This window comes from Diceros bicornis, chromosome 2 (genome assembly GCF_020826845.1).
Source record: "Diceros bicornis minor isolate mBicDic1 chromosome 2, mDicBic1.mat.cur, whole genome shotgun sequence".
In the NCBI taxonomy this organism is placed as follows: Eukaryota; Metazoa; Chordata; class Mammalia; order Perissodactyla; family Rhinocerotidae; genus Diceros; species Diceros bicornis.
This window is the reverse complement of record NC_080741.1, coordinates 6,100,516-6,121,763: the sequence shown is the minus strand read 5'-3', so window position 1 is coordinate 6,121,763 and position 21,248 is coordinate 6,100,516. Positions and strand designations below refer to the sequence as shown.

Here is a 21,248-nt window from a genome sequence, read left to right as displayed (position 1 = left end):
TGGATAAACAAATTGTGGTATATTCATACAATGGAATATTACTTGTTAATGAAAAGGAACAAACCAATAATACAAACAAAATACTAATAAATCTCAAAAACATTATCTTGAATGAAAGAAGCCAAACACAAAGGGATATATACAGTATGACCTCATTCACGTGACGTTTTAGTACAGGCAAAATTAATGTATGAAAAGCTAGAAATTCAAAAATAGTGGTTGCCAGAGGGAAGTACAGAAATCGACTGGAGGGGTGCTCAAAGGAATCCTTAGGGTGATGAAAATGTTCTGTATCTTGATTGGGATGTTTATTACCTGGGTGTATACATTTGTCAAAACTCATCAAACTCTACACTTAAATCTATAGAATTTATTGTATGTAATTCTCAAATAAAAATGACAAAAAGAGACTACAAAATAGATTTATTTAAAACTCATTTACCTTCAGACTCTTCAAGGCCTGACATCCAAGTTAGATAGGTTGAACTTGAGATTATTTGCTCTGTTTCCACAGGTGTTGAGAGAGATAGACTCTGAGACTTTACACAGCTACTAAGGCAACAATGCCAGGAAAACCATTCATCAAGATTTGACAGTGCCTATTTGCAATCAGGAGAAGAAAACAAAGAACACCCTGGATATAAAAGCAGGTGAAACCCACCCAAAAGACCTAGTAAGCACAATGTTGGTGTTCTCGGTTCTCGTGACTGTGGCCCTAGCATCTGCTCACCATTCCGGTGAGCACTATGAAGGGTAAGTAAGCATCTCCTGAATGAGCAAGTCCCTCTTCCTCACTAGCTCAAAAATTTGAATGCATTACCCAGTTTTAAATTTTCTCTTATTCTTTTGCTATCTCACCATTCAGTGAGAAGGTGTTCCGTGTCAATGTCGAAGACGAAAATCATGTCAGCTTACTCCAAGAGTTGGCCAGCACCAACCAGGTAAACAATTCTATACCACAGGTTTGCTTCACACTTAGTTTAAAATCTTAGATTGCACTGTGATTCCATCAAAGGAAGAATGACATGAAATATTAACTATAGCACTGTTGTACCAAGAAATAAAAGCTTGAGAAACATTTAGTGCCACAATACCTTCTTTTTCTGCCTAGATTGCCATAAGCCATATAGTATTATAAATCCATGGTAACTTTTAAAAGAGCTGACAGAGCATGACAACTGGATGAGTTGGAACTGTCACAAAGGTCATAGAACATCTAACATACAGTCACTTCCCTTCTAAGGCAAAAGAGAAAAATGATCAACTTGGATATTACTGAAAACCTGGGCTTTCGTCCAACTTGAAATTCGTTTCCACAATCCATGTATCATCCGTTCTCTTTGATTTTCCTTCATTCCAAATCAAACAGCTTGAGTGTTCATGACCTTGATTCAGGCCTTCTTAATGATATGACATGAGAGGGAAAAGAAAGTAAAAACCCATGGGTGATTTCCATACTTTTATTTTTAAGAAACCAAAATCTCTATTCTACTTTAAAAAAAATCCACTGTATATGGGATGAGAACTGACATTTTTAATTATATGTAGTGTGGCAGGAAGCTATTGCTGATCACAAACAGTTCACTTGGGCCAATGCTGTTTCTTCATGAGTATATAAACCAAAATAATCTACTAGCTCCTAGATTTCTATCCATCCATCTATCTATCTATCTTTTAATAGTTTTTTTTTTTTTTTGGCTTTTAAGGTGTGGAGGAAGAATGAAGAAGGTAAAGGGTGTCATAATCTGAAACAGGTTCAGAAGTTTAGAATTGAAAGAGAATATAAAGTTATCTATTCTAGTCTTCCACTCAAATCGGGAATTTCCTCCATGGAAATAGCAACCCTAGTTGCTAGCCCTAATAAAACCTGCTTGAGTATTTCCAGGGATAGTAAGAATACTGCTTTTCAGAGTAGCCCATTTGCCTTACAAATCATTTTAATTGTTATGCTGAGCTGAAAGCTACCTTCTCTAACTTTGACCCATTGGACCTAGCTGAGCCAAATATTGTCTTCCCTCTAAGATTTATCTTTTCCAGATCCTCCATCATTTCTCTTAGCATTCGTTTACAGACACTTGATCATTCCAGCCACCTCTGGATACAGCTCAGTCTTTCTATCTATATTTCTTTTTTAAAATGTGGCTCGCAGAATTGACAAGGGACCTCCAGGTGTGCTCTGATTAATACATACTGCAGGACCATTGTCTGCCTTCACTTGTAAAGCAGACATTTATTAACGGGGCTTAAGATTCTTTTTAGCATCTTGAACAGTTGTAGAACACTCTTAGCTTATATTAAACCTACGGCCAATCAAAACCATTACGTTATTTTTTTTCTCACATGAATCACCCCCAAGCAGGATATTCTTCCTTCTGTGTTTGCCTAATTGATTTTTTTTAACCTAAATGCAGGATTTTAGATTTACTCTATTAAAATTTACCTTGACAGGGGCCAGCCCCGTGGCTTAGCGCTTAAGTGCGCACGCTCTGACACTGGCGGCCTGGGTTCAAATCCCGGGCGTGCACCGACACACTGCTTGTCCAGCCATGCTGAGGCGGCATCCCACATACAGCAGCTAGAAGGATGTGCAACTATGACATACAACTATCTACTGGGGTTTTGGGGAGAAAAAAGGAAAAAAAAGAGGGTGATTGGCAATAGATGTTAGCTCAGGGCCGGTCTTCCTCAGCAAAAAGAGGAGGATTGGCATGGATATTTTAGTTCAGGGGTGATCTTCCTCACAAAAAAAAAAAAAAAAAAAAATTTTTACCTTGATAGCCTGTTCTCAGCATGTTGAGATCCCTTTAAAAATGAATTCAGCGATCCAGGGAAATAATTCTTCCCCCTAACTTTGCATCACCAGCAACTTTGATGAGCATGCCTTCTCGACTTCTATCTTTGTCACTGATAAAGAAAAATATGAAGTAAGTCGGGGCTCAGCACAGAAATAGAGGCCTCCTTCAGTTCATTCACTCAATACGTATGTATCTTGAGTCTCCAATGTGCCAGACACAGTGTTAAGTACTGAAAGTGACTCATTAACCATCTCTCCTCAGATAAGTTTGCTCAACTACCCACGTCACTGGGGTGTTACCTAGAGCTAACACTGTGCTTTCCATCTTGTAAAGAAGAATATAAATGCAGACTTGCCAAACACTTGGCTAAGATCCAGATTCAGCATTCTACCAGGCTAGGGGTCTCTTTCAATAGTAAGATGAAGTTAATTGGGCCTGACTTATTCTCGCTTTAAACCGTCCTGGCTCCCAGGGATCACAGCTTTCTTTTCTAAGCATTCACAACCCATCTGCTTCCAATTTTCTCTGCATCTCTGCCAGAATCCATGCCAGGTCCCAGGAGCTCCTGCTTCTGGGATTCACCTGTCTCCATGTTTATGTAATCCAAGACTTGCCCCCTCCACTCCTCAGTGATCCCTTCAAGCTCTGATTCCTCCAAGATTGCTGAGAAAACTCTGCAATCATATCTGCAGTGTTTTCTTAGTTACCTAAAATATAGTGCTTTACAGTGGTCAAGAGCAGAGAATCTGGGCTCAGACTACCTGGATTCAATTCCTGGCTCTCCCACTTGCTCGCTGGACCTTGGACACACACCTCCCTGGGTCTCAATTTTGTCATTTGTCAAATGAGGAGAATAATAGTATTTACCCTATAGGATAGTTGTGAGGTTTAAAGGAATTAATATAAATAAAGCACTTAGAAAGAACTTATAGAATGAGATCTATATAAGTGTTTGTTTTTATTAGCATCATTCGATCTGGGATTTTGAATGCAATTTACATAATCCCCTCTTTCCTCATCTATCTTGGGCCTCAATGTTCTCTTTCCAAAGAAGATATTTCTGCTAAAATCATAACATGTGAAAAATTCTTTACTTATGGTACTTTTATTTCTCAGTAGAAGTAGAAGCAACAAGAGATAGTGTAATTCCTCGGAAAAGACAAAAACCAAACAAGAGTTAAATAGGGCTACTTCCTCTCTTCCAGGTGCAAACGTCATGTTTTAGCTCCAAGCAGTGGAACCACATGTTTGCTCTTTATTCATTGTATTTCCAACATGATTGAAAAAGAGATTTTTATTCTCCTCAGGAGTCTTGCGAGCGCAGCATGTTCTGGACCGCAGCCTTCCTGATAAGATCGTGCAAGGGCATCTAGTCTTTGTACTCATCCTTGGCCGTGTGTCCTTCCTCCCAGCTTTTGAACATGTCCTTTCAAAAGGTGAACGTGTTGGAGAGATCTGCGACCACTGGACACCAGCAGCCTCCTCCTTTTCATCTGTCATTTTGTATAGCAAGGATTTTATTTCATCTCCTTGCAATCAGGGTTGCACTTGGTCCTTTACTGGAAACATTCACCATAAAACCTACTCTCTTTTCTCTGTACTTCCTTCAACTCTGTTTCTCTAGCTTAAGGTGCATGTTCGTCTATGCCCAGAGTAACATGGGCACAGTCTTCCAATGTTCCCATCGATCCCACTGCACTAGTAAGTTCCTCCCTGCTGTCTGGAATTAGGCCTAGAGTAGAAGTCACTTCCTCTTCCAACAAGAAAGGAAAATTCCATCAAGGTAAATGAAGAGTCTATCAGATGCTCACCTTACAGTCAAGTGTAATGTGAAGAAACAAATTTGTGCAAATTTGTAAAGAACCAAAGATCTCCAACACCAATATTTATTATTTTGTATGCCCATCCTATTCTCAAAAGAATTTAAAGTGGATACACTACTTTATTTTCTTTTTGTGCTGGTTTTGTGATATATTTTAGGAAGGATTCTTTAGTTATTAGCCAGCTGGCTGATTAAGTTGTCATTCCCACAGTACTATCACTTAAAGATATTCTTTTTATCTTCCAACAAATGTTCTTTATGGTTCTTTGTCACTCAGCTTCCTGGATTTATAATTTTATAACCTCAGTTTTATAACTTTTTAACATATAATTCAATTCTACACATCTCATATCATATATTTTACTCCATTTCCGTATTTCAGACATAGATCTCATTCACAAGGTCTTGGTAATTACTGACATTTGTATTTATCTCCTTGTGCTAATATTTTGAGTCTATTACTTGTATCCATACTTGATGCACTGGTAAACATCTGTGAGGCTACAGTGTTGCTCCCGATTTTTGGCTCCACTGGGGATTAACTCCAGTATAGCAAATCTGCATCATACTTGCAGGACTCCATAGCGTTGGATGTTAGTATGTTTGCTGACAAATTTTCTCCACGTAAACTGAAGTTTTTCAGAGCCCTTAGGTTAGGTCTGCAAGTCTTCTGTCAAACATATTTATGAGATTTCTCCACCCCATTTTAAAGAATCTATCATTGTCACTGCAGAATCTTAAAAGTAATTCTCTCAGATAGATAGATAGATGATAGATAGATAGAGAGATAGATAGATAGATAGATTGATAGATATAGATATGGAGAGACATCTATATATATCTATATATATAGATTTCCCCCAATATTTGGCAGAGCCAAGACCAATGGGAAAGAGGTTAGTAGATTAGGGAAGGCAACTTTCAACTTAATATCAGGAAAAAACCACTCATAAGGCAATTAGGCTGTTCTGAAGTAGTACTAGAAGTACTCAACCATCACCAAGGATATTGTGCAGGTGTTTATTGCTCTAAGTGGACAGCTAGCATCTTAATATATGTTCTTCCAGACAAAGATTCAAGGGCAAAGATTTCATTTGGGAAGTGCAGGGAGCACTGGTAGAGAAGTGAGGCGTGATACAGAGAGGGGAAGGCAGCCAATAAAGGGGGCACTATTAAGCCAGCTACCACAGAGAATGACTAGAGCTTAATCCTACAAAAACTCTAAGAAAGGGTGCAAATCACACGCTTCAGAATTATCCCACCTGAGAGGTGAAGGAATTGGAGTATTTAGACATCCACTTTCCAGGGTCATTGGTTGAGCACTTCTGTGGAAAGAGTTATTTCTTTTGCTCCTCCTGCCTGCCGAAAGCTGTTAGCTTGGCTTTTTCCAGTTCTGGGGGAAAGTGCTTTCCAGCACAGAGACACAGATCTCGGCTGTGGGGAGGACCCTGAGCACACCGAAAGGGCCCAGGGTTATGTACAGACAGGGCACTCTCAAGTTGCCTCCAGACGCTTGGAGGACTTTATGTGTTTTATCAATTCTAATCTCTGTGTCTATAATAGATACACTTCCCTCTCCCATCCCACCTTGGAGTGACAAGCATTTATTAGGAACACAAATTCAGAGTTAACACTTAAAAATATGCCTTCTCCTGTAACGTGCTTATCTTCAGTGCCCTTCTCTTTACAATGCTGGCTAACTAGAATTCATCACCAGCCTCTTGTTTTCTCTGTCCTTATCATGGCATGCCTTTGTACTTCCTCCACTATCTTTTAACTTCTTCTCATCTTTGACTCACTAGATCACATTCTGTAGCCAATCCTTATCAAATCATCAATACTGTCTCTTTTCAACAGCTTAGTGACAACCACACACACTTTTTCTTCTGGAATCCCTCCTGCTGTAATTCTAATGCCCCTGCCTCCATTGCTCTGACATTCCCTATGGCCCTGACTCAGAATCGGCAACCACAAGACATCTACAGTGGTTTGAAGATTACCAGGACAGGAAACAGGCTATTGGAGTCTACACAGGTGTATCTACAATTGAGGCATCATAATATCTTACCTCATCAGTTTCTATTAAATAGCTTCTAAATCTGCCCAAATTCCCTTCCAAGTTTCCAACCAACAGTTCCAAATATCACCAACAGTCACATCTCCCACCTGAGACTAGCTCATAAACAACTGAACAGGGATTGGCGAGACACAGGGGCAGAGAGAGACGCAATGTCAGGCTCACCTCAGGCTTCTAGACATTTACTCAGCTCAAGGAAGGAACAGGAAAACACATACCTATGAGACGCAGCATGTCCTTGGTTAATATTTTTCCATGGAAAAAGGAGATTTGACACCACACATCCACAAAGAAAAACGTTAGAATTATCAAACATGTCCTCCTGTTATTTTGTGCATAATTTTCTCTAAAATCTCCCCCACGAGGACAGAAGCCATGTTTGATTTGCCCACGAGTATATTCCTACTCTCAGGCACAGAGCCAGCACGTGGTAGGTCCTCAATAACAGCTGATGGATAACTGAACAAATGAAAATGTCAGCACATTACTGGCTCCTCAAGAGTATTTTGTTTCTGGCTGTAGTGCCAAGATGACCACTGTGGAAAGATACATTTTTCCTCCCTGATGTATCCTCCGCAGCTCAGGGATCTTCCTGGTTCTACACATTACTGTGACATGTACAGCACTGAGTTCCAAGATAAACTCATAAAATAAGTCCATTAAAAAGTGAAAAAGAAAGCTCAATTTCTCTCTATTAAATTTTGTGACTCTAGTTAATTCATCATCATTCATTCAACACATTATCCCTGACCACAAACATTGCTATCACAATAAGCAACCGCTCCAGAAAATCAATAAATAGAAAAGAGCAGTTATAGAATACTGCAATTAACTAGCATCGTGGGAAATAATTATATGTTCTTCATGCTTGTTGACAATCAATTTAGTTTATGTATGTGTGTGTAAACATTTTTATTGACATCTAACTGCTTGGTCCCAACTCTTGTTCACTCAAAGGAGATATGTTTAAAGATTTCATGGATAATTTGAGTTCGAAAATAACCCAATGGAGTAGAGCAATAGTGTGCTTGCTGATGATAATTCACCTATTGAATTATAGGTGTCCAATACAATATATCTTATTCCTTATTCAGATTGACTTCTGGAAACCAGATTCTGCCACACAAATCAAACCTCACAGTACAGTTGACTTCCGTGTTAAAGCAGGTGATAGTGTCACTGTGGAAGACTTTATGGAGCAGAATGAACTACAATATGAGTAAGTTTATGTTTTATAGCTATTAAAATTCTCTCCCACGTATGCTCTCATCTGAGCCTCTGAATAACCCTGGGAAAGTAAAAATAAGACCAAAACCATAGCTTTCCCAGGACCCCACAAATAGGTCATGGCAGAGCTGGCCCTGGATTTCAAATCTTAAGACTTCAGGCCGGGTAGATTTTGTGTTTAGTTGTTGCTCTTATAAAAATGGCTGTGACACTCAAACCCCAAATCCTCAGCCAGGTATCTGAACTGCTACTGGCTTACAAATGATATACAGACTACAGGCCAAACCAACAGACACTCTATTATCAGCTAGACACAGCTTTAATCCCAAATTGTATCCAGTCTTCTCTCAGGTGAGAAGCCAGACCTATTGCGAGCCATGAGGGCTCTTCATGCTCTTTCAGATTAAGGACCAGACTACAGTTAGATTGAGTGGTACTTCTGTCCTTTTTTACCCCAAGGTCCCACCATTATCTCTAATAGTAGGAGAAGGCATGGAGAGAAGGACTGAAAGAAAGGAAAGTGGTTCTCCAAAGGCCTATAATAGAGTTAGCTGAGCTGATCACCCCACATCTCCTCTCCCCAAATACCATGCTGTTCCATCTAAGCCTTTTTTTTTATGAAGATAGTTATAGTTTTGTTTTGTTTTGTTTTTGAGGAAGATTGGCCCTGAGCTAACATCTGTTGCCAATCTTCCTCCTTTTTTCTTTTTTTCTCCCCAATACCCCAGTAGATAGTTGCATGTCATAGTTGTACACCCTTCTAGTTGCTCTATGTAGGACATTGCCTCAGCATGGCTTGATGAGCAGTACATAAGTCCGCGCCCAGGATCCAAACCGGTGAACCCCAGGCCACTGAAGCCTAGCATGTGAACTTAACCGCTACACCACCGGGCTGGCCCCCATCTAAGCCTCTTAAGATGAGAATATCCTCCTCAGGAAAGCAGTGCCCACTTGTTGATCCAACAAATAGATAGTGAGTGCCTATATATACCAAGGACCAAAAAGGATAGATACGGCCCTACCCCCTTCAGAGGAGACCAGACTTTAAACAAAGAATTGCAATAATGTGTAAAAAATGTCAAGGCCCAGCCCCAGTGGCCTAGTGGTTAAGTTCGGCATGCTCCACTTCAGCAGACCAGGTTCAGTTCCCAGGTGCAGACCTACATCACTCGTCAGTGGCGATGCTGTGGTGGTGGCTCACATACAGAAAGAGGAAGATTGCCAGCAGATGTTGGCTCAGGGCAAATCTTCCTCAGCAAAACAAAATGTCAAGAAGAATAAAGAGCTGGAGATGCAAGGGAAGAGACCAAGTCTAGGGGTCAGGGAGGGCCACCCTAGGAAATGAGGCTTCAGCTGAGAATTGAAGGATGAGTAGGAGTTAGCCAGATGAAGACAAGGAAAAGTCATACTCTAGACAGAGAATAGACTACACGCTAAGGCTTAGAAATAGGAGAGACCATATTGACCTGGAGGCATCTGTCCTAGAGAGAAGGAGGAAGTAAGGTCTTTAGACCAAAACAGAGTTCTTCCTCCAGGGAGCAGATCAGCAAGGAGTAAAGAGATAGTCTCAGGCTCCAGTCCTGAACATCTGAATGTTATCCAACAATCCCCCACCACGAGCTCAAGTCTTCATTAGATTTTGAGAAAATGTAACCTACATAATTTTAACAGAAATTCTCTCTTGTTTTTCACATCTTAAAGATATAAAATAGTATTTATGCTAGTGGAGATGTCAGAATTATCACCTATAAAATCTGTACCTCCATCAGGAGAAGTGGTGCAGCATAAAGCAACAAGTAAGTGCTTTGGAAAAAAACAGACCAGACTCAAATCCCAGCTCTGCAACTTCCTGGTTGTGTGACCGTGGGTAATTTGCTTAACCTTTCTGAGCTTCAGTTTCCCTATCCATAACATGAAGCCATAATGTCTCTCTCAAAGGGCTGTTGAGAAGATGAAATAAAACAATATATAAATGAATTGCAACTGATATTACTATTGCTGTGAATGCTGCTGTGGTTTCTTACTGTACAAAGAGGGAGATTATACATTTTTTAAAGGTCAACAGAAACTGTTTTGTTTAACTCTGTTTTATCATGCTTCACACAACTTAGCTATCTGCTTCTGCCTGAGGGAAGTGTCAAAATGTGACCTTAAGAATTGACTGTTGATTAAGTGCTCGCGCTCCGCTGCTGGCGGCCTGGGTTCAGATCACCGCTTGTCAGGCCATGCTGTGTCAGCGTCCCATATACAGTAGACGAAGATAGGCACAGATGTCAGCCCAGGGCCAGTCTTCCTCAGCAAAAAGAGGAGGATTGGCATGGATGTTAGCTCAGGGCTGATCTTCCTCACCAAAAAAAAAAAAACGATTGACTGTCTTTTTAAAACAAAGATATAACATGGTAAGTTTCAAAATGTGATTAAGATTCATGGCTGTCACATTTTCCTCTTCTTATTACACTAGGAAGAACTTCTAAAATCTTAGCGTTTAGGAGGCTTTAGTAACACTCAAAAAGATGAGTTTCTTTATAATTCTTTAAGAAAAACAAAAGGAAGATCAGCAACCATAGCTAACCCTAGCCACCTGAATGATGTCCTAATTCTACCCATATCACAAAGCAGTAAAATGGCATAATCGCATATCAACCTCCTTTTGTCAGGTGGAAAACTTTCTGGGAATTGTGTACGAATGTTGTCTCATCTAGAAGACAGGACGTTCCCCAAGGGCTAAGATCCTGTTAATTTTAGCCTCTCTGTTCAGTGCTTAGCACATTCATAGCATATAACATTCTAAATATTAAATAATAATAAGTCCCTAGAAATCCTGGAGAAGCACACCAGCAATATCCTTGCTGGGGCCACAAGCAGTCCCTGTGCACCCCATTATTACCTTGTATGAGAACTAATTGTATTTAGACAGTTTCCTGCCTAAGAATTTGCAGTTGTGTTTGTATTAACAGGAACCATCTACTGCACAAGTTCCACCAAAATAGCTTTTCAGATTTTTCAACGGTTCCAACCCTCTTCACCAAGGCTTGTATCATCTGGCAGCTTTAATTAGATTCTGAATTACCATGGGAAAAAAATTCAAAATGTGTGCACCAAGAAAAATAATTGGATTTTCAATGCTTCTGTTGCCCCTTAGGTACAGAAAGACTAGGAATTGGATGGTGTAAATCTCCAACTTATGGTTCTGAAGCCAAGCTGACAGAACCTTTTGGTGGGCTGCCCTTCAGAGAATCCCTTCATACAAATTGCACAAAGGTCATCTTTGCCCCATCTAACCCAGGGAGAGACTGATCGTTGCTAACTGCTTGTAATACTGTTTTCCTGCATATTTCAGATTCACACAGGAGAGTGTCCTTGCACAGGAATAGGTACACAGTAGCGTTCTTCAATAGCAATGGGCACGTGGTCTGGGAACAGAGCAAATGCTCCTTTTTCAAGAATTTGAAAGGAGGGGAAAACTAAGTCATGTCTCTCCTTCTCAGACATTGTGTTCCTCGCTTTGGTGGGAGTCTCTGTTACCTAATTTGTCTGCATGTTTAAAAAAAAAAAAAGGAGATGTTAGATGGCACTATAAAAGGAACATATAAAAATATAAAATAGTGTCCATGCCTCTGTATTTCAGAGCTGTAATGCAGTCCCTATTACAGTGAGAGGCATTGTTTTAATCTCCAAGAATAGAAGCTCATTACTTAGTAATAATATTTTGTAATATAGCTAAAGTGGTGCTTTGTCTTGAATCTAATGAAATCAAATAATCATAGAGCTGGAAAGCATCACTTGAGGTCAATCCCTCGCCTTCAGGCAAAAGTCAGCACCGCATTTCAACCTCATTCCGATGCTCTTTTGCAAGTTACCAGAGGACACTTTACTCTCGAGTGTCATCTTAAATTTAACTGTTTTTTATGCTTCTTTGTCCTGATTATTGATGAAAATGCTTAATATTTAACATAGTAATAACTCTAACAGAATGTCTCATTTTAGTACCGAACAAAACACTAACCCCCACACGGTCACTGATTCTCTTAAATAATTTGAATTTGAGATCGGGGGCAGGAGAAAGGAGAGCGACATGCTGTGGAAACTCTGCTCTCCCTCCACTCAGAGCTGGTTCCCGATAGCCCAGAGATCGCCGTGGTTATGGTCTTAGACACAAACGTCTACTGAAGGTCTCGAGGCTGTGGAAGGCCTGGGAGCATTTAGTTGATGGTTTCTTTTCTCTGGGCACCCACTAAGAAGCCACGTGACCTAGACAATATTTTACTTGCTCACTGACAATGGAAAATCTTGTTAAAGTGAAAGTAGATGTCATTTACCATTTCCTCTTGGATTTTTAGTTTTCTCATTCGGTCAGAGAAGTTCATCCTTGTTAGGCAGGATTTGTTCTTTGAAATTGCTGATCTAGGAATATAGGCATTTTCTTAAAGGTTTCTGCCAGTAGATTTTTTTTAAGTTTTCAAGGTTTTTGTTTTGCTTGTTTTGCCTTGTTTCTGTTCATTTGTTTTTAGTTTTTAGTTATATTTGAAAATCATTTTCCTAAACTATCTCTATTCTAGGTGTTTTCCTGGAGTTTATGAAGGTGGTAACTGGCAACTTTACCAGAGTTTAATTTTTTTTTTTCACAAACTTTGGAAGACATCTATGTAAACGACCAAGGCCTATGGATTTGAGTCAAGTCATCGCATTTCAGAACTGAAAATGACATTGAATACCAGCTAATCAAATGCCCCATTCTAAAAACTATGAAATTAAGGCCCAGAGATTAAATTATTTTTCTGAATTAGGCAAAATGATGACCCTGATCTAATTCTGGATTCTTTCTACTTCCATCCTATTCCCTAACAATCCAATTTGGGTGTTGAATATAATTATAGCACTTACCATGATCATTGTTCCTAACTGTAGCAGGCAGAATAATGGTCCCACCAAAATGTCTACATCATAATCCCCAGAACATCTGAATAGGTATTCTTACAAGGCAGAGGGGGTAGGGCTATAGATGGAATTAAGGTTGCTAAGCAGCTGAACTTAAAATAGGGAGATTACCTGGGATTGTCCAGATAGGTCCAACGCAATCACAAGGGTCCTTAAAAGTGGCAGAGGGAGGCAGAAGAGGAGGTCAGAGTGATGCGACGTGAGAAGGACTTGAGCTGCTATTGCTGGCCTCAAAGATGAAGGAGAAAGGCAAAAAGCCAAAGAATGTGGGCAGCCTGTAGGAGCTGGAAAGGGCAAGGAATCCGCTTCTCCCCTGGAGCTTCCAGAAAGGAGCATATCCTTGTTGACACCTTGATTTTGGCCCAGTGAGACCTGTGTTGAACTTCTAACCTACAGAACTGTAAAATAATAAATTCACGTTGTTTTAAGCCACTAGGTTTGTGGTAATTTACAGCAGCCACAGAAACTAATACACTAACAAAGTACTGACAGATGCTCAACGGGAAATGTTCTTCCCTCAAAATAAATACTAAAATCTGCTCCTTTCCCCCTTTTTAAAAAAATGCTACCTTAAGACAGTTAAGACTGTAAGACAGTATTTGCCTCTTGCTAGGAAGCAAATATCATTTGGTATTAATTTATTGCATTTTCCATAAACAGATACAAGTTCATGCCCAAGTTAACGAAATGAAGGAGGGACCAGGAGGGAGGTTCAGAGGATGTCCCTGACATACTTCATCAGAATGCCCTTGGGCAGCCGGAGGAGAAGCAGACTTTTGATGTGCAGCTGCAATTCTCTGTGTGTCAGATAAAAACATTTCAAGGCTTGACTGTGGATAATAGAAGTCTCGCAAACTAGCCTCTGTCTGTAATAGTCACAGTACTGTGATCAAGGACGTTAATGCTCATAAAAGTTTGTCCCTTCAGAGCACACTTTCCACTCAAAAGTAGCAAAGAGAAACAAAGTCAGACATACCCACACCTTCAGGCCTGCCTCTTATAGTAGGAACTTGCACCTGAACAAAATTTATAGAAATAAGTAGGCCTCGAAGGCTCTGTCACCAATTTTCATATTACCTTGCTACAGAACCATTCTTAGATTACTTTAAACCAGCCAAAAGACAGGCTAGCAAAAACCTGCTCTTTAAACCCAAAATATATTTAAAATTTTTCAAGTATTAGACAAAAACTTGTTCTTCTTTTGTCTAATAAATCTTTAGCTTGTTAATATTTCTGAATTTCCACCCATCAAGGTAGTTTTCTCAAAAACCTAGAGAAAGGCCTCAGGTGACCAACAGTCCCAGGTAAACTGGGACTGAGTAGGTTCCTGGGACATGGGACTTTTCATGCTAAAAGCAGCCAAGTCCCGAGGAAGAAAGACCATATAGAGGGCTCAAGTGCATGGTGTCGTGTGGCAGCCCAAGGCCCTGACCCAGAATGCCCCCAGTACCAGAGGAAACCGTTCTCTGAGTTTAGGGTCCAAGGACACCCAAACACATGAAGTTTGGGCCGAGGAAGAGCCTGCCTTGCTCCCACTCTCCAGTACCCTTCGCGATGGTTTACTCGCTCTTTGTGATGAGCAGCTCAGGTCGAAGGGCATCAGGAACAATCAGAGGACACACGTGACCACATGGACCAGATGGCATGCTGTACCATCTACTAAAGCCGCAACTCTGGGTTTCTGCATGTGTTCACCGGGAAACACGCTTATTCACAGGAGCACCCACTTTGGTTTATTGCAGGGTATTGATAAGCAACCTGGGATCTGTGCTGGAGGCTCAGTTTGATAGCCTGGCCCGTGCGACTGGACACAGTTACGTGAAGTACAACAACTGGGAAACGGTAGGATGTGCACATGGTTTAGACAGACACTTGGGAATTGAACCAAGAACATCACATTAATCCACAAATGGTTCCGTTTGGTAGATAGAGGCCTGGACTCAAGAAGTCACCAGTGAGAATCCAGACCTCATCTCTCGCAGTACCATTGGAACCACATTTGAAGGACGCACTATATACCTCCTCAAGGTAATCATTTTTAACCATGACCTTGCCATGTCTGAGGGCTTTAAATCAATGAATTCTAACACATTAACATCTGTTTCACAGACATGCTTATGCCAAACATTGTTATAACTCTTTTCCTGCCCATATCCCCCAGGGAATCCAACAGATTCCCTAGCTTCTTCTATTGTATGTAGAATTTTAAATCATTATTTTGATTTATTCAAAAGGAAAAATGCAATAAAATAAGAGAAGTCCTATAAATTTAACCACATTCCTGTAAGCAATGTAAATGATCATCTACCTTGATGAAATTCTTCTCTCCCAGATGTTGTTTGCAAATCCATTTGTTAAAGAGGTTCATAAACTTCACATCTATTAGACATTACAAAGCATATCAACAATTTGTTTCTGTCATCCTCTAATGTCATTTTTGTCATGTAATTCTAATGAAGAAAATAAAAAGACGAGGAATAAGTGGGAGAGAAGGAAAAATTCTTACAAGATTAGCAACAATCATGATTACTTCTAATTACTCATCCAGTTGTCTTGGTCATGTCATCTAATAATAGCAGCTGAAAATAAACTCCACATGAGTACAATTAAGCACGGTAATCAAGCACCTTCTGAAAATATGAGCTTGTCAAGCTTAATAAAAATAATAAACAGCCATGTAAGCCTTCAGCTCAAACACTGTGAGTGTCTAGAGGCAAGAACATACTGTGCTAGTACTATGTTTTAATTCAGTCATGGGATATATCTCTTGCTGCTGTCAAGTTTCACCTGTTGAGGCCAAAGCCTAGACGAGTAGTGAATATTAACCCTGAATGTGATGAATCACAGTTTTCCTTTTCTTTTGCTTCAATAGGTTGGCAAAGCCGGATCAAACAAGCCTGCCATTTTCATAGACTGCGGTTTCCACGCCAGAGAGTGGATTTCCCCTGCATTTTGCCAATGGTTTGTGAGAGAGGTCAGTAAGTAGAAAGACTTTTGGCAGAAGAAAGTAGGAAGTACTTTTCTTTTATTTCAATCAATTCCTTATAACTTAGTTATAATAAAAGAGAATAATACAGAAAAAAAATCATAATTCCAAGTTCTCATTTTTGAGTATTAGTTTCAACTTTCACCAAGAGACCTTTATAAGGCAAGATTTTATAACAGTTAGCAAATTGTATTTATCTGAATTTCACTCATCTGAACTTTCTCACCCACCTTTGGTGGAAAGGCTAACAGATAGTATAATGGATGGGTCATTTAAAATTTACTGCTTGTCGCTAAGCCACTAACTTGACCATTATCTCCCGGATAATAATCATTGTATACTTCAGGATAAAAAAAAAATAATATATAGTAGTCCTGACTCTAGATAATACTGTTTTTTCATTCCTTATTCCTTAATTCTAATGATAACATATATATGAAACCCCTTTAACTAAAGTTTTTAAATACCCCATACTGATATAAATAAATGATTCAATAAATAAATAAAAAGGAGAGAAAGAACAACTCTTTCTTAAAGAAGAATTACAACTAATGGATGTACAAAGAATGAGCAAAATTGAAAATTACCATGAGAATACCAGAGTAATAATCCTTTCAGGAAAATCTACGGATGGATGCAAAAATTAGTGGGTAAAGGTTTAAAGAGAAATAGGATATTTGCAGTCTCAAAGTGTCTCCCCAAAATATGCATTAAATTACTAAGGCAAAATTTACCATGGACAAACCTAGCAGAAACTGCTCGACCCAGTGATCAAGGTTAACATCACCAGTATAAGATATAATCAATATCATATACCCTCTGTCTTATGCACTGAAAAGATATATCATCTTCGTAGTATTTTTCCCCAAAATGTATAACCCCTTTCTAATCATAAAAAAAAAAACAATCATACAAATCCTAATTGAAGGACCCTCTGCAAACTCTTCAACAATGTCAAAGTCATAAAAGACAAGGACAGGCTGAGGAACTGTCACAGATAAGGGGAGAGTAGGGAGACATGACAACCAAATGCAATGTGGGATCCTAGATTAGATCCTAGAACAGAAAAAGGACATTAGTGGAAAAACTGGTGAAATCTGAATAAAGCCTACAGTTTAGTTTATAGTATTGTAGCAATGCTAGTTTCTTCACTTTGATCCTTGTACCATGGTTATGTAAGATGGTAACATTAGGGGAAGCTGTATGAAGGGTATATAGGAACTCCCTGTATTGGCAATTCTTCTATAAGTCTAAAATTATCTCAAAATTAAAAATTTAAAATATTGAAGTGCTTCAAAAATATAAGAATATTATTATATACAATATAATTTCTTTTGTGTGAAGTCCCTCTGTGTCTATTTGTTATGGTCTTGGTTTCTAGATATTGTATATCCAATTGGCACCATTTAACTTCAGTGGGTATCTCACCATCTGGCCTCTAGAAGGAAAGAACTTTTATCATTACTTTGGTTATCTCCAATTGTAGACCACTAACAGAACACAGATCTATAGCTCCTCCAACCTAAAAAGCACATGCTTTAGCATGTGTTATTGTAATGAATATACATGTATAGAGTCACTAAGAGTATATAAAAACTATTAATACATAGAAGGCTTAATATTTTAAAGTTTATTCAAGCAAGCATAGGGAAGAGTTGAATTTAAGTTTAATATGACCCTGGGGCTGAGGGACTACGACTAAGAGAACATAACAAGTGAACAAGTGGGCATGGGCTGGCCCCGTGTCTTAGCAGTTAAGTGTGCACACGCTCCGCTACTGGTGGCCTGGGTTTGGATCCCGGGCGCGCACCGATGCACCACTTCTCCGGCCATGCTGAGGCCGCATCCCACATACAGCAACTAGAAGGATGTGCAACTATGACATACAACTATCTACTGGGGCTTTGGGGGGAAAAAAAGGAGGAGGATTGGCAATAGATGTTAGCTCAGAGCCGGTCTTCCTCAGCAAAAAGAGGAGGATTAGCACGGATGTTAGCTCAGGGCTGATCTTCCTCACAAAATAAATAAATAAATAAATAAATGAAAACAAGTGGGCATGAGGTCCTTCATTCATAGGTAAGTGTCCACATTACTTAGCAGGGACAACTAGTCCCTCAACAGGGTTTTCTTCTCAAGAAAGAGGAGTAAGAAGGAGACTTCCATCGTTATGCAGCTTGGAGCCTTGGAGAGAGCCTCCCCAAAATCCATCAATGTGAGCTTACTTCATAATGGGAGGCTTTCTCATTCTTCTTCCATGTCGGACATTCCCTCTAGTAAGACCAGCTAGAGGAGCTTTCATAGAAAGTAAATAAATTTCTAGGTGATTCCATAGACATTTCTTATTCACCAGGAATAGGTCTTACCCTCATATTCTACTACCTTTGAAAAAAAAGTTATTACATTTACTATTTCAAAGACAGTGAGTATATATGTTCTTTAACAGTCTTTAATTTTATTAAATCTTTCATCTTTAAAGTTAAAATAAAAAATAATAATTATGTGAGTTATATACGGATGAAATAAGAGTATCCTGGAAACAGAGAAGAATTAGAAACAATCAGTAACATTTTGTTAATTGCTTTTTAAATATTAATAATATCTACCTCAGTAGGAGACACAGGTTTTGTTACCAAAGTCAATATTCATTCAGTCTATGTAAATTTTAGCAGCATGATGCGTTCCATTTTTCCATGAAATTCTCTTCGTAATTCATACACAGGCTGTTCGCACCTATGGAAATGAGATCCAAACAACAGAACTTCTCGACAAGTTTGACTTTTATGTCTTGCCTGTGCTCAATATTGATGGTTACGTCTACACCTGGACCAAGGTATATGAACCAATACTGAGAGGGGCTGAACCAACCACTTTCTATTATACTTGTCCTAACCATATAATCCACTTTCAGGCGCGAATGTGGAGAAAGACTCGCTCCACCTATAGCGGAAGTAGCTGCATTGGCACAGACCCCAACAGAAATTTTGATGCTGGCTGGTGCTGTAAGTATCTGGCTGACCATTTTGTATGCACCTGTTGAAAAGCACAGTAGGAAAAATAACATAGGAAAACACAACAGTGTCTAAAACAACAAAAAATATAAAATTTTATATTTTAGAGTTCTAACTTTTAGAGTTTTAACTTTCTGAAAGCACAGACAATAAACAGTTTACTTATTGAGTCAATAAAAATGTTTATGTGCTCCATTGTGCTCCCAGTTGTGCTAGAGGCTGGAAACATACGACTGAACAACTCAGACATGATCCTACTGCTTGCAGAATGTACAATCTAGAAGAGACCATCATTAAATAATTATTTAAATAAAATTGTGATTCAATTATAATTTTGTGATTCAACTCTCAGAAAATGATTATAGTAATATAGAAATTTCTCATAGATATTAGTTTCTCCTCTACTTACTAATTTTCTTGATCTCATTGTATAATACCACCCAGGGACACATTGGTGACTTCACATGCAACTTTTTACCCTGTTAGCTTAAAAAGGTACCATCCTAATCTTGTGACTAAATGTATACATACTTTATAATGTATACATACATGAGGATGTTTATAAGGATTCCTGTAAAAAAAACTTATTTTTAACTCTCTAATTTGAAAGTTTGAAACATGTCCTGTGAGAACTTCGGTAGATGACCATTTGCCATAAACAACAATATACATTTTTTCAGCAATTGGAGCCTCTAGCAGCCCCTGCGATGAAACTTACTGCGGACCTGCCGCAGAGTCTGAAAAAGAGACCAAAGCCCTGGCCGATTTCATCCGCGAAAACCTCTCTTCCATCAAGGCGTATCTGACAATCCACTCGTACTCCCAGATGCTGCTCTACCCCTACTCCTATGCTTACAAACTCCCAGAGAATGATATCGAGTTGGTAAGTAGTCATGGTGGTAGATATGGTCTTTCACTGTTGGGATTTTTTTAATTCTATTCCTGAAAAAAAAATTATAAGAACAAGTTCTGGAAGTTCTATTATTGATTTTTGGTAGTAGAAGTAAAAAACTTACTACAGACTTACAAGGAATCTAGAATTGGCTAGATAGATTAACTAAAAGAAATATGATTTTGATGCAGGGAATAGTCCCCAACATGTGGTTTATTCACTAATCTTCAAAATGACACCAGTTCCACTTCCTCCTGCTTGACTGCAAGGCTGACTCACGTGATGATTTCAGATGCATCTGGGATAATCAACAAAGTTCCTTCAGCTCATACATGATCTTAATCAGAGAGTCAACTCTGTCCAGTTGCCTTGAGCTGGATTTGACACAGGCAGAGCACGGCAGCTGTCATCAGGAATTTGGCACATTTGGTTGATAGCCGGTTAAATGATGAGATCCTAAAACTGCTTATTTCACAGTTTGATTAGGTGAGACACAGAAGTAAATCAATCAATGAACCAATGATGTGAATGGGTCCTTATTAGATACAGGAAATAATGCAAAGAAATTTAAGCATCCTTGACTCAAAAAACTAGCAGTCTTGTTGGACAATCAAGATATAACCACAAGAAAAGTTAAATAACATAAGAGTTTAATGACATTCACATTAACAAATATCACACATCAATGTATAGTTTTTTAAAAATAAGCAGGTTTGATCCTTCAAACAATACTTTTTTTAAATTTATGAAACATTTGGCTGCCAGAAGTCGGGACCAATTATCTAAAAGAACAAGTATAAGATTTAAAGCATTTGAGTTACGCCAAAAAAAAAAAAAAGTATTCCACTTAAACAATGACATAGATATTTGGCTCACCTAAATGCATAAATTCGAAGCCCCAGTGACTTTAACAATTGGAAATTGTTGTTTTGTACTTTCAGATACAGTCTTTCAGAGACCAAATAAAACATGTAATGCTGTAAATATTTTGTGAAGAGCAAAATAGAAAAAAACTCAGTTTCTTAGAAAATTGATAGCTAATAGTTGGCCAGGTCCTTTTCTTTAATAAAAAAAAAAAAAAACGCTATTTTTTAAAAAGATTCCCATTTTCCCTGTCTGTAGCCAAAAAACAAAGGAAAACATCATTAGTTGGAACTATTAAATATTTCAGTTTTTCAATCATGCTCAGTCTGTAAGTGTCCCCAGTGGGTGCTCACAGGCCTGCTGTCCCAGAGATGGGAGTGGTCAGTACCTCATTTCACCCCTAGATTTCTGGCCACCAGAGGAGAGGAGAGGAGGTGCAGGTATGTTGTTTGCTTAATTCATGTGAATACATTTAAATTGTTCCACATCAGAAGAGGAAAAGACAAAGCTATAATAACTAAGTATAATGAATTAATAAGTGTAATAAGTATAATGAATTAATAAGTATAATATTAAAACTAAAATTGTAAACTATATTAAGTGTAGCAATAACCAATATATCCAGTTTGCTTAATATCA

General features: G+C 38.8%; 1 protein-coding gene across 1 annotated transcript in view; it reads left to right on the top strand.

Annotated features, from left to right (window-relative positions):
• The first annotated feature begins 682 nt into the window (after positions 1-682).
• The window catches only part of CPB1 (carboxypeptidase B1), a 32,954-nt gene continuing 12,388 nt past the window's right edge, over positions 683-21,248 (top strand). Inside the window, exons 1-9 of the mRNA XM_058548938.1 lie at positions 683-753; positions 866-941; positions 7,789-7,913; positions 14,602-14,701; positions 14,786-14,887; positions 15,732-15,833; positions 18,565-18,675; positions 18,754-18,844; positions 19,534-19,736. Coding sequence (XP_058404921.1) covers positions 683-753; positions 866-941; positions 7,789-7,913; positions 14,602-14,701; positions 14,786-14,887; positions 15,732-15,833; positions 18,565-18,675; positions 18,754-18,844; positions 19,534-19,736 — 981 coding nt within the window. The remainder of the gene's footprint in view (positions 754-865; positions 942-7,788; positions 7,914-14,601; positions 14,702-14,785; positions 14,888-15,731; positions 15,834-18,564; positions 18,676-18,753; positions 18,845-19,533; positions 19,737-21,248) is intronic.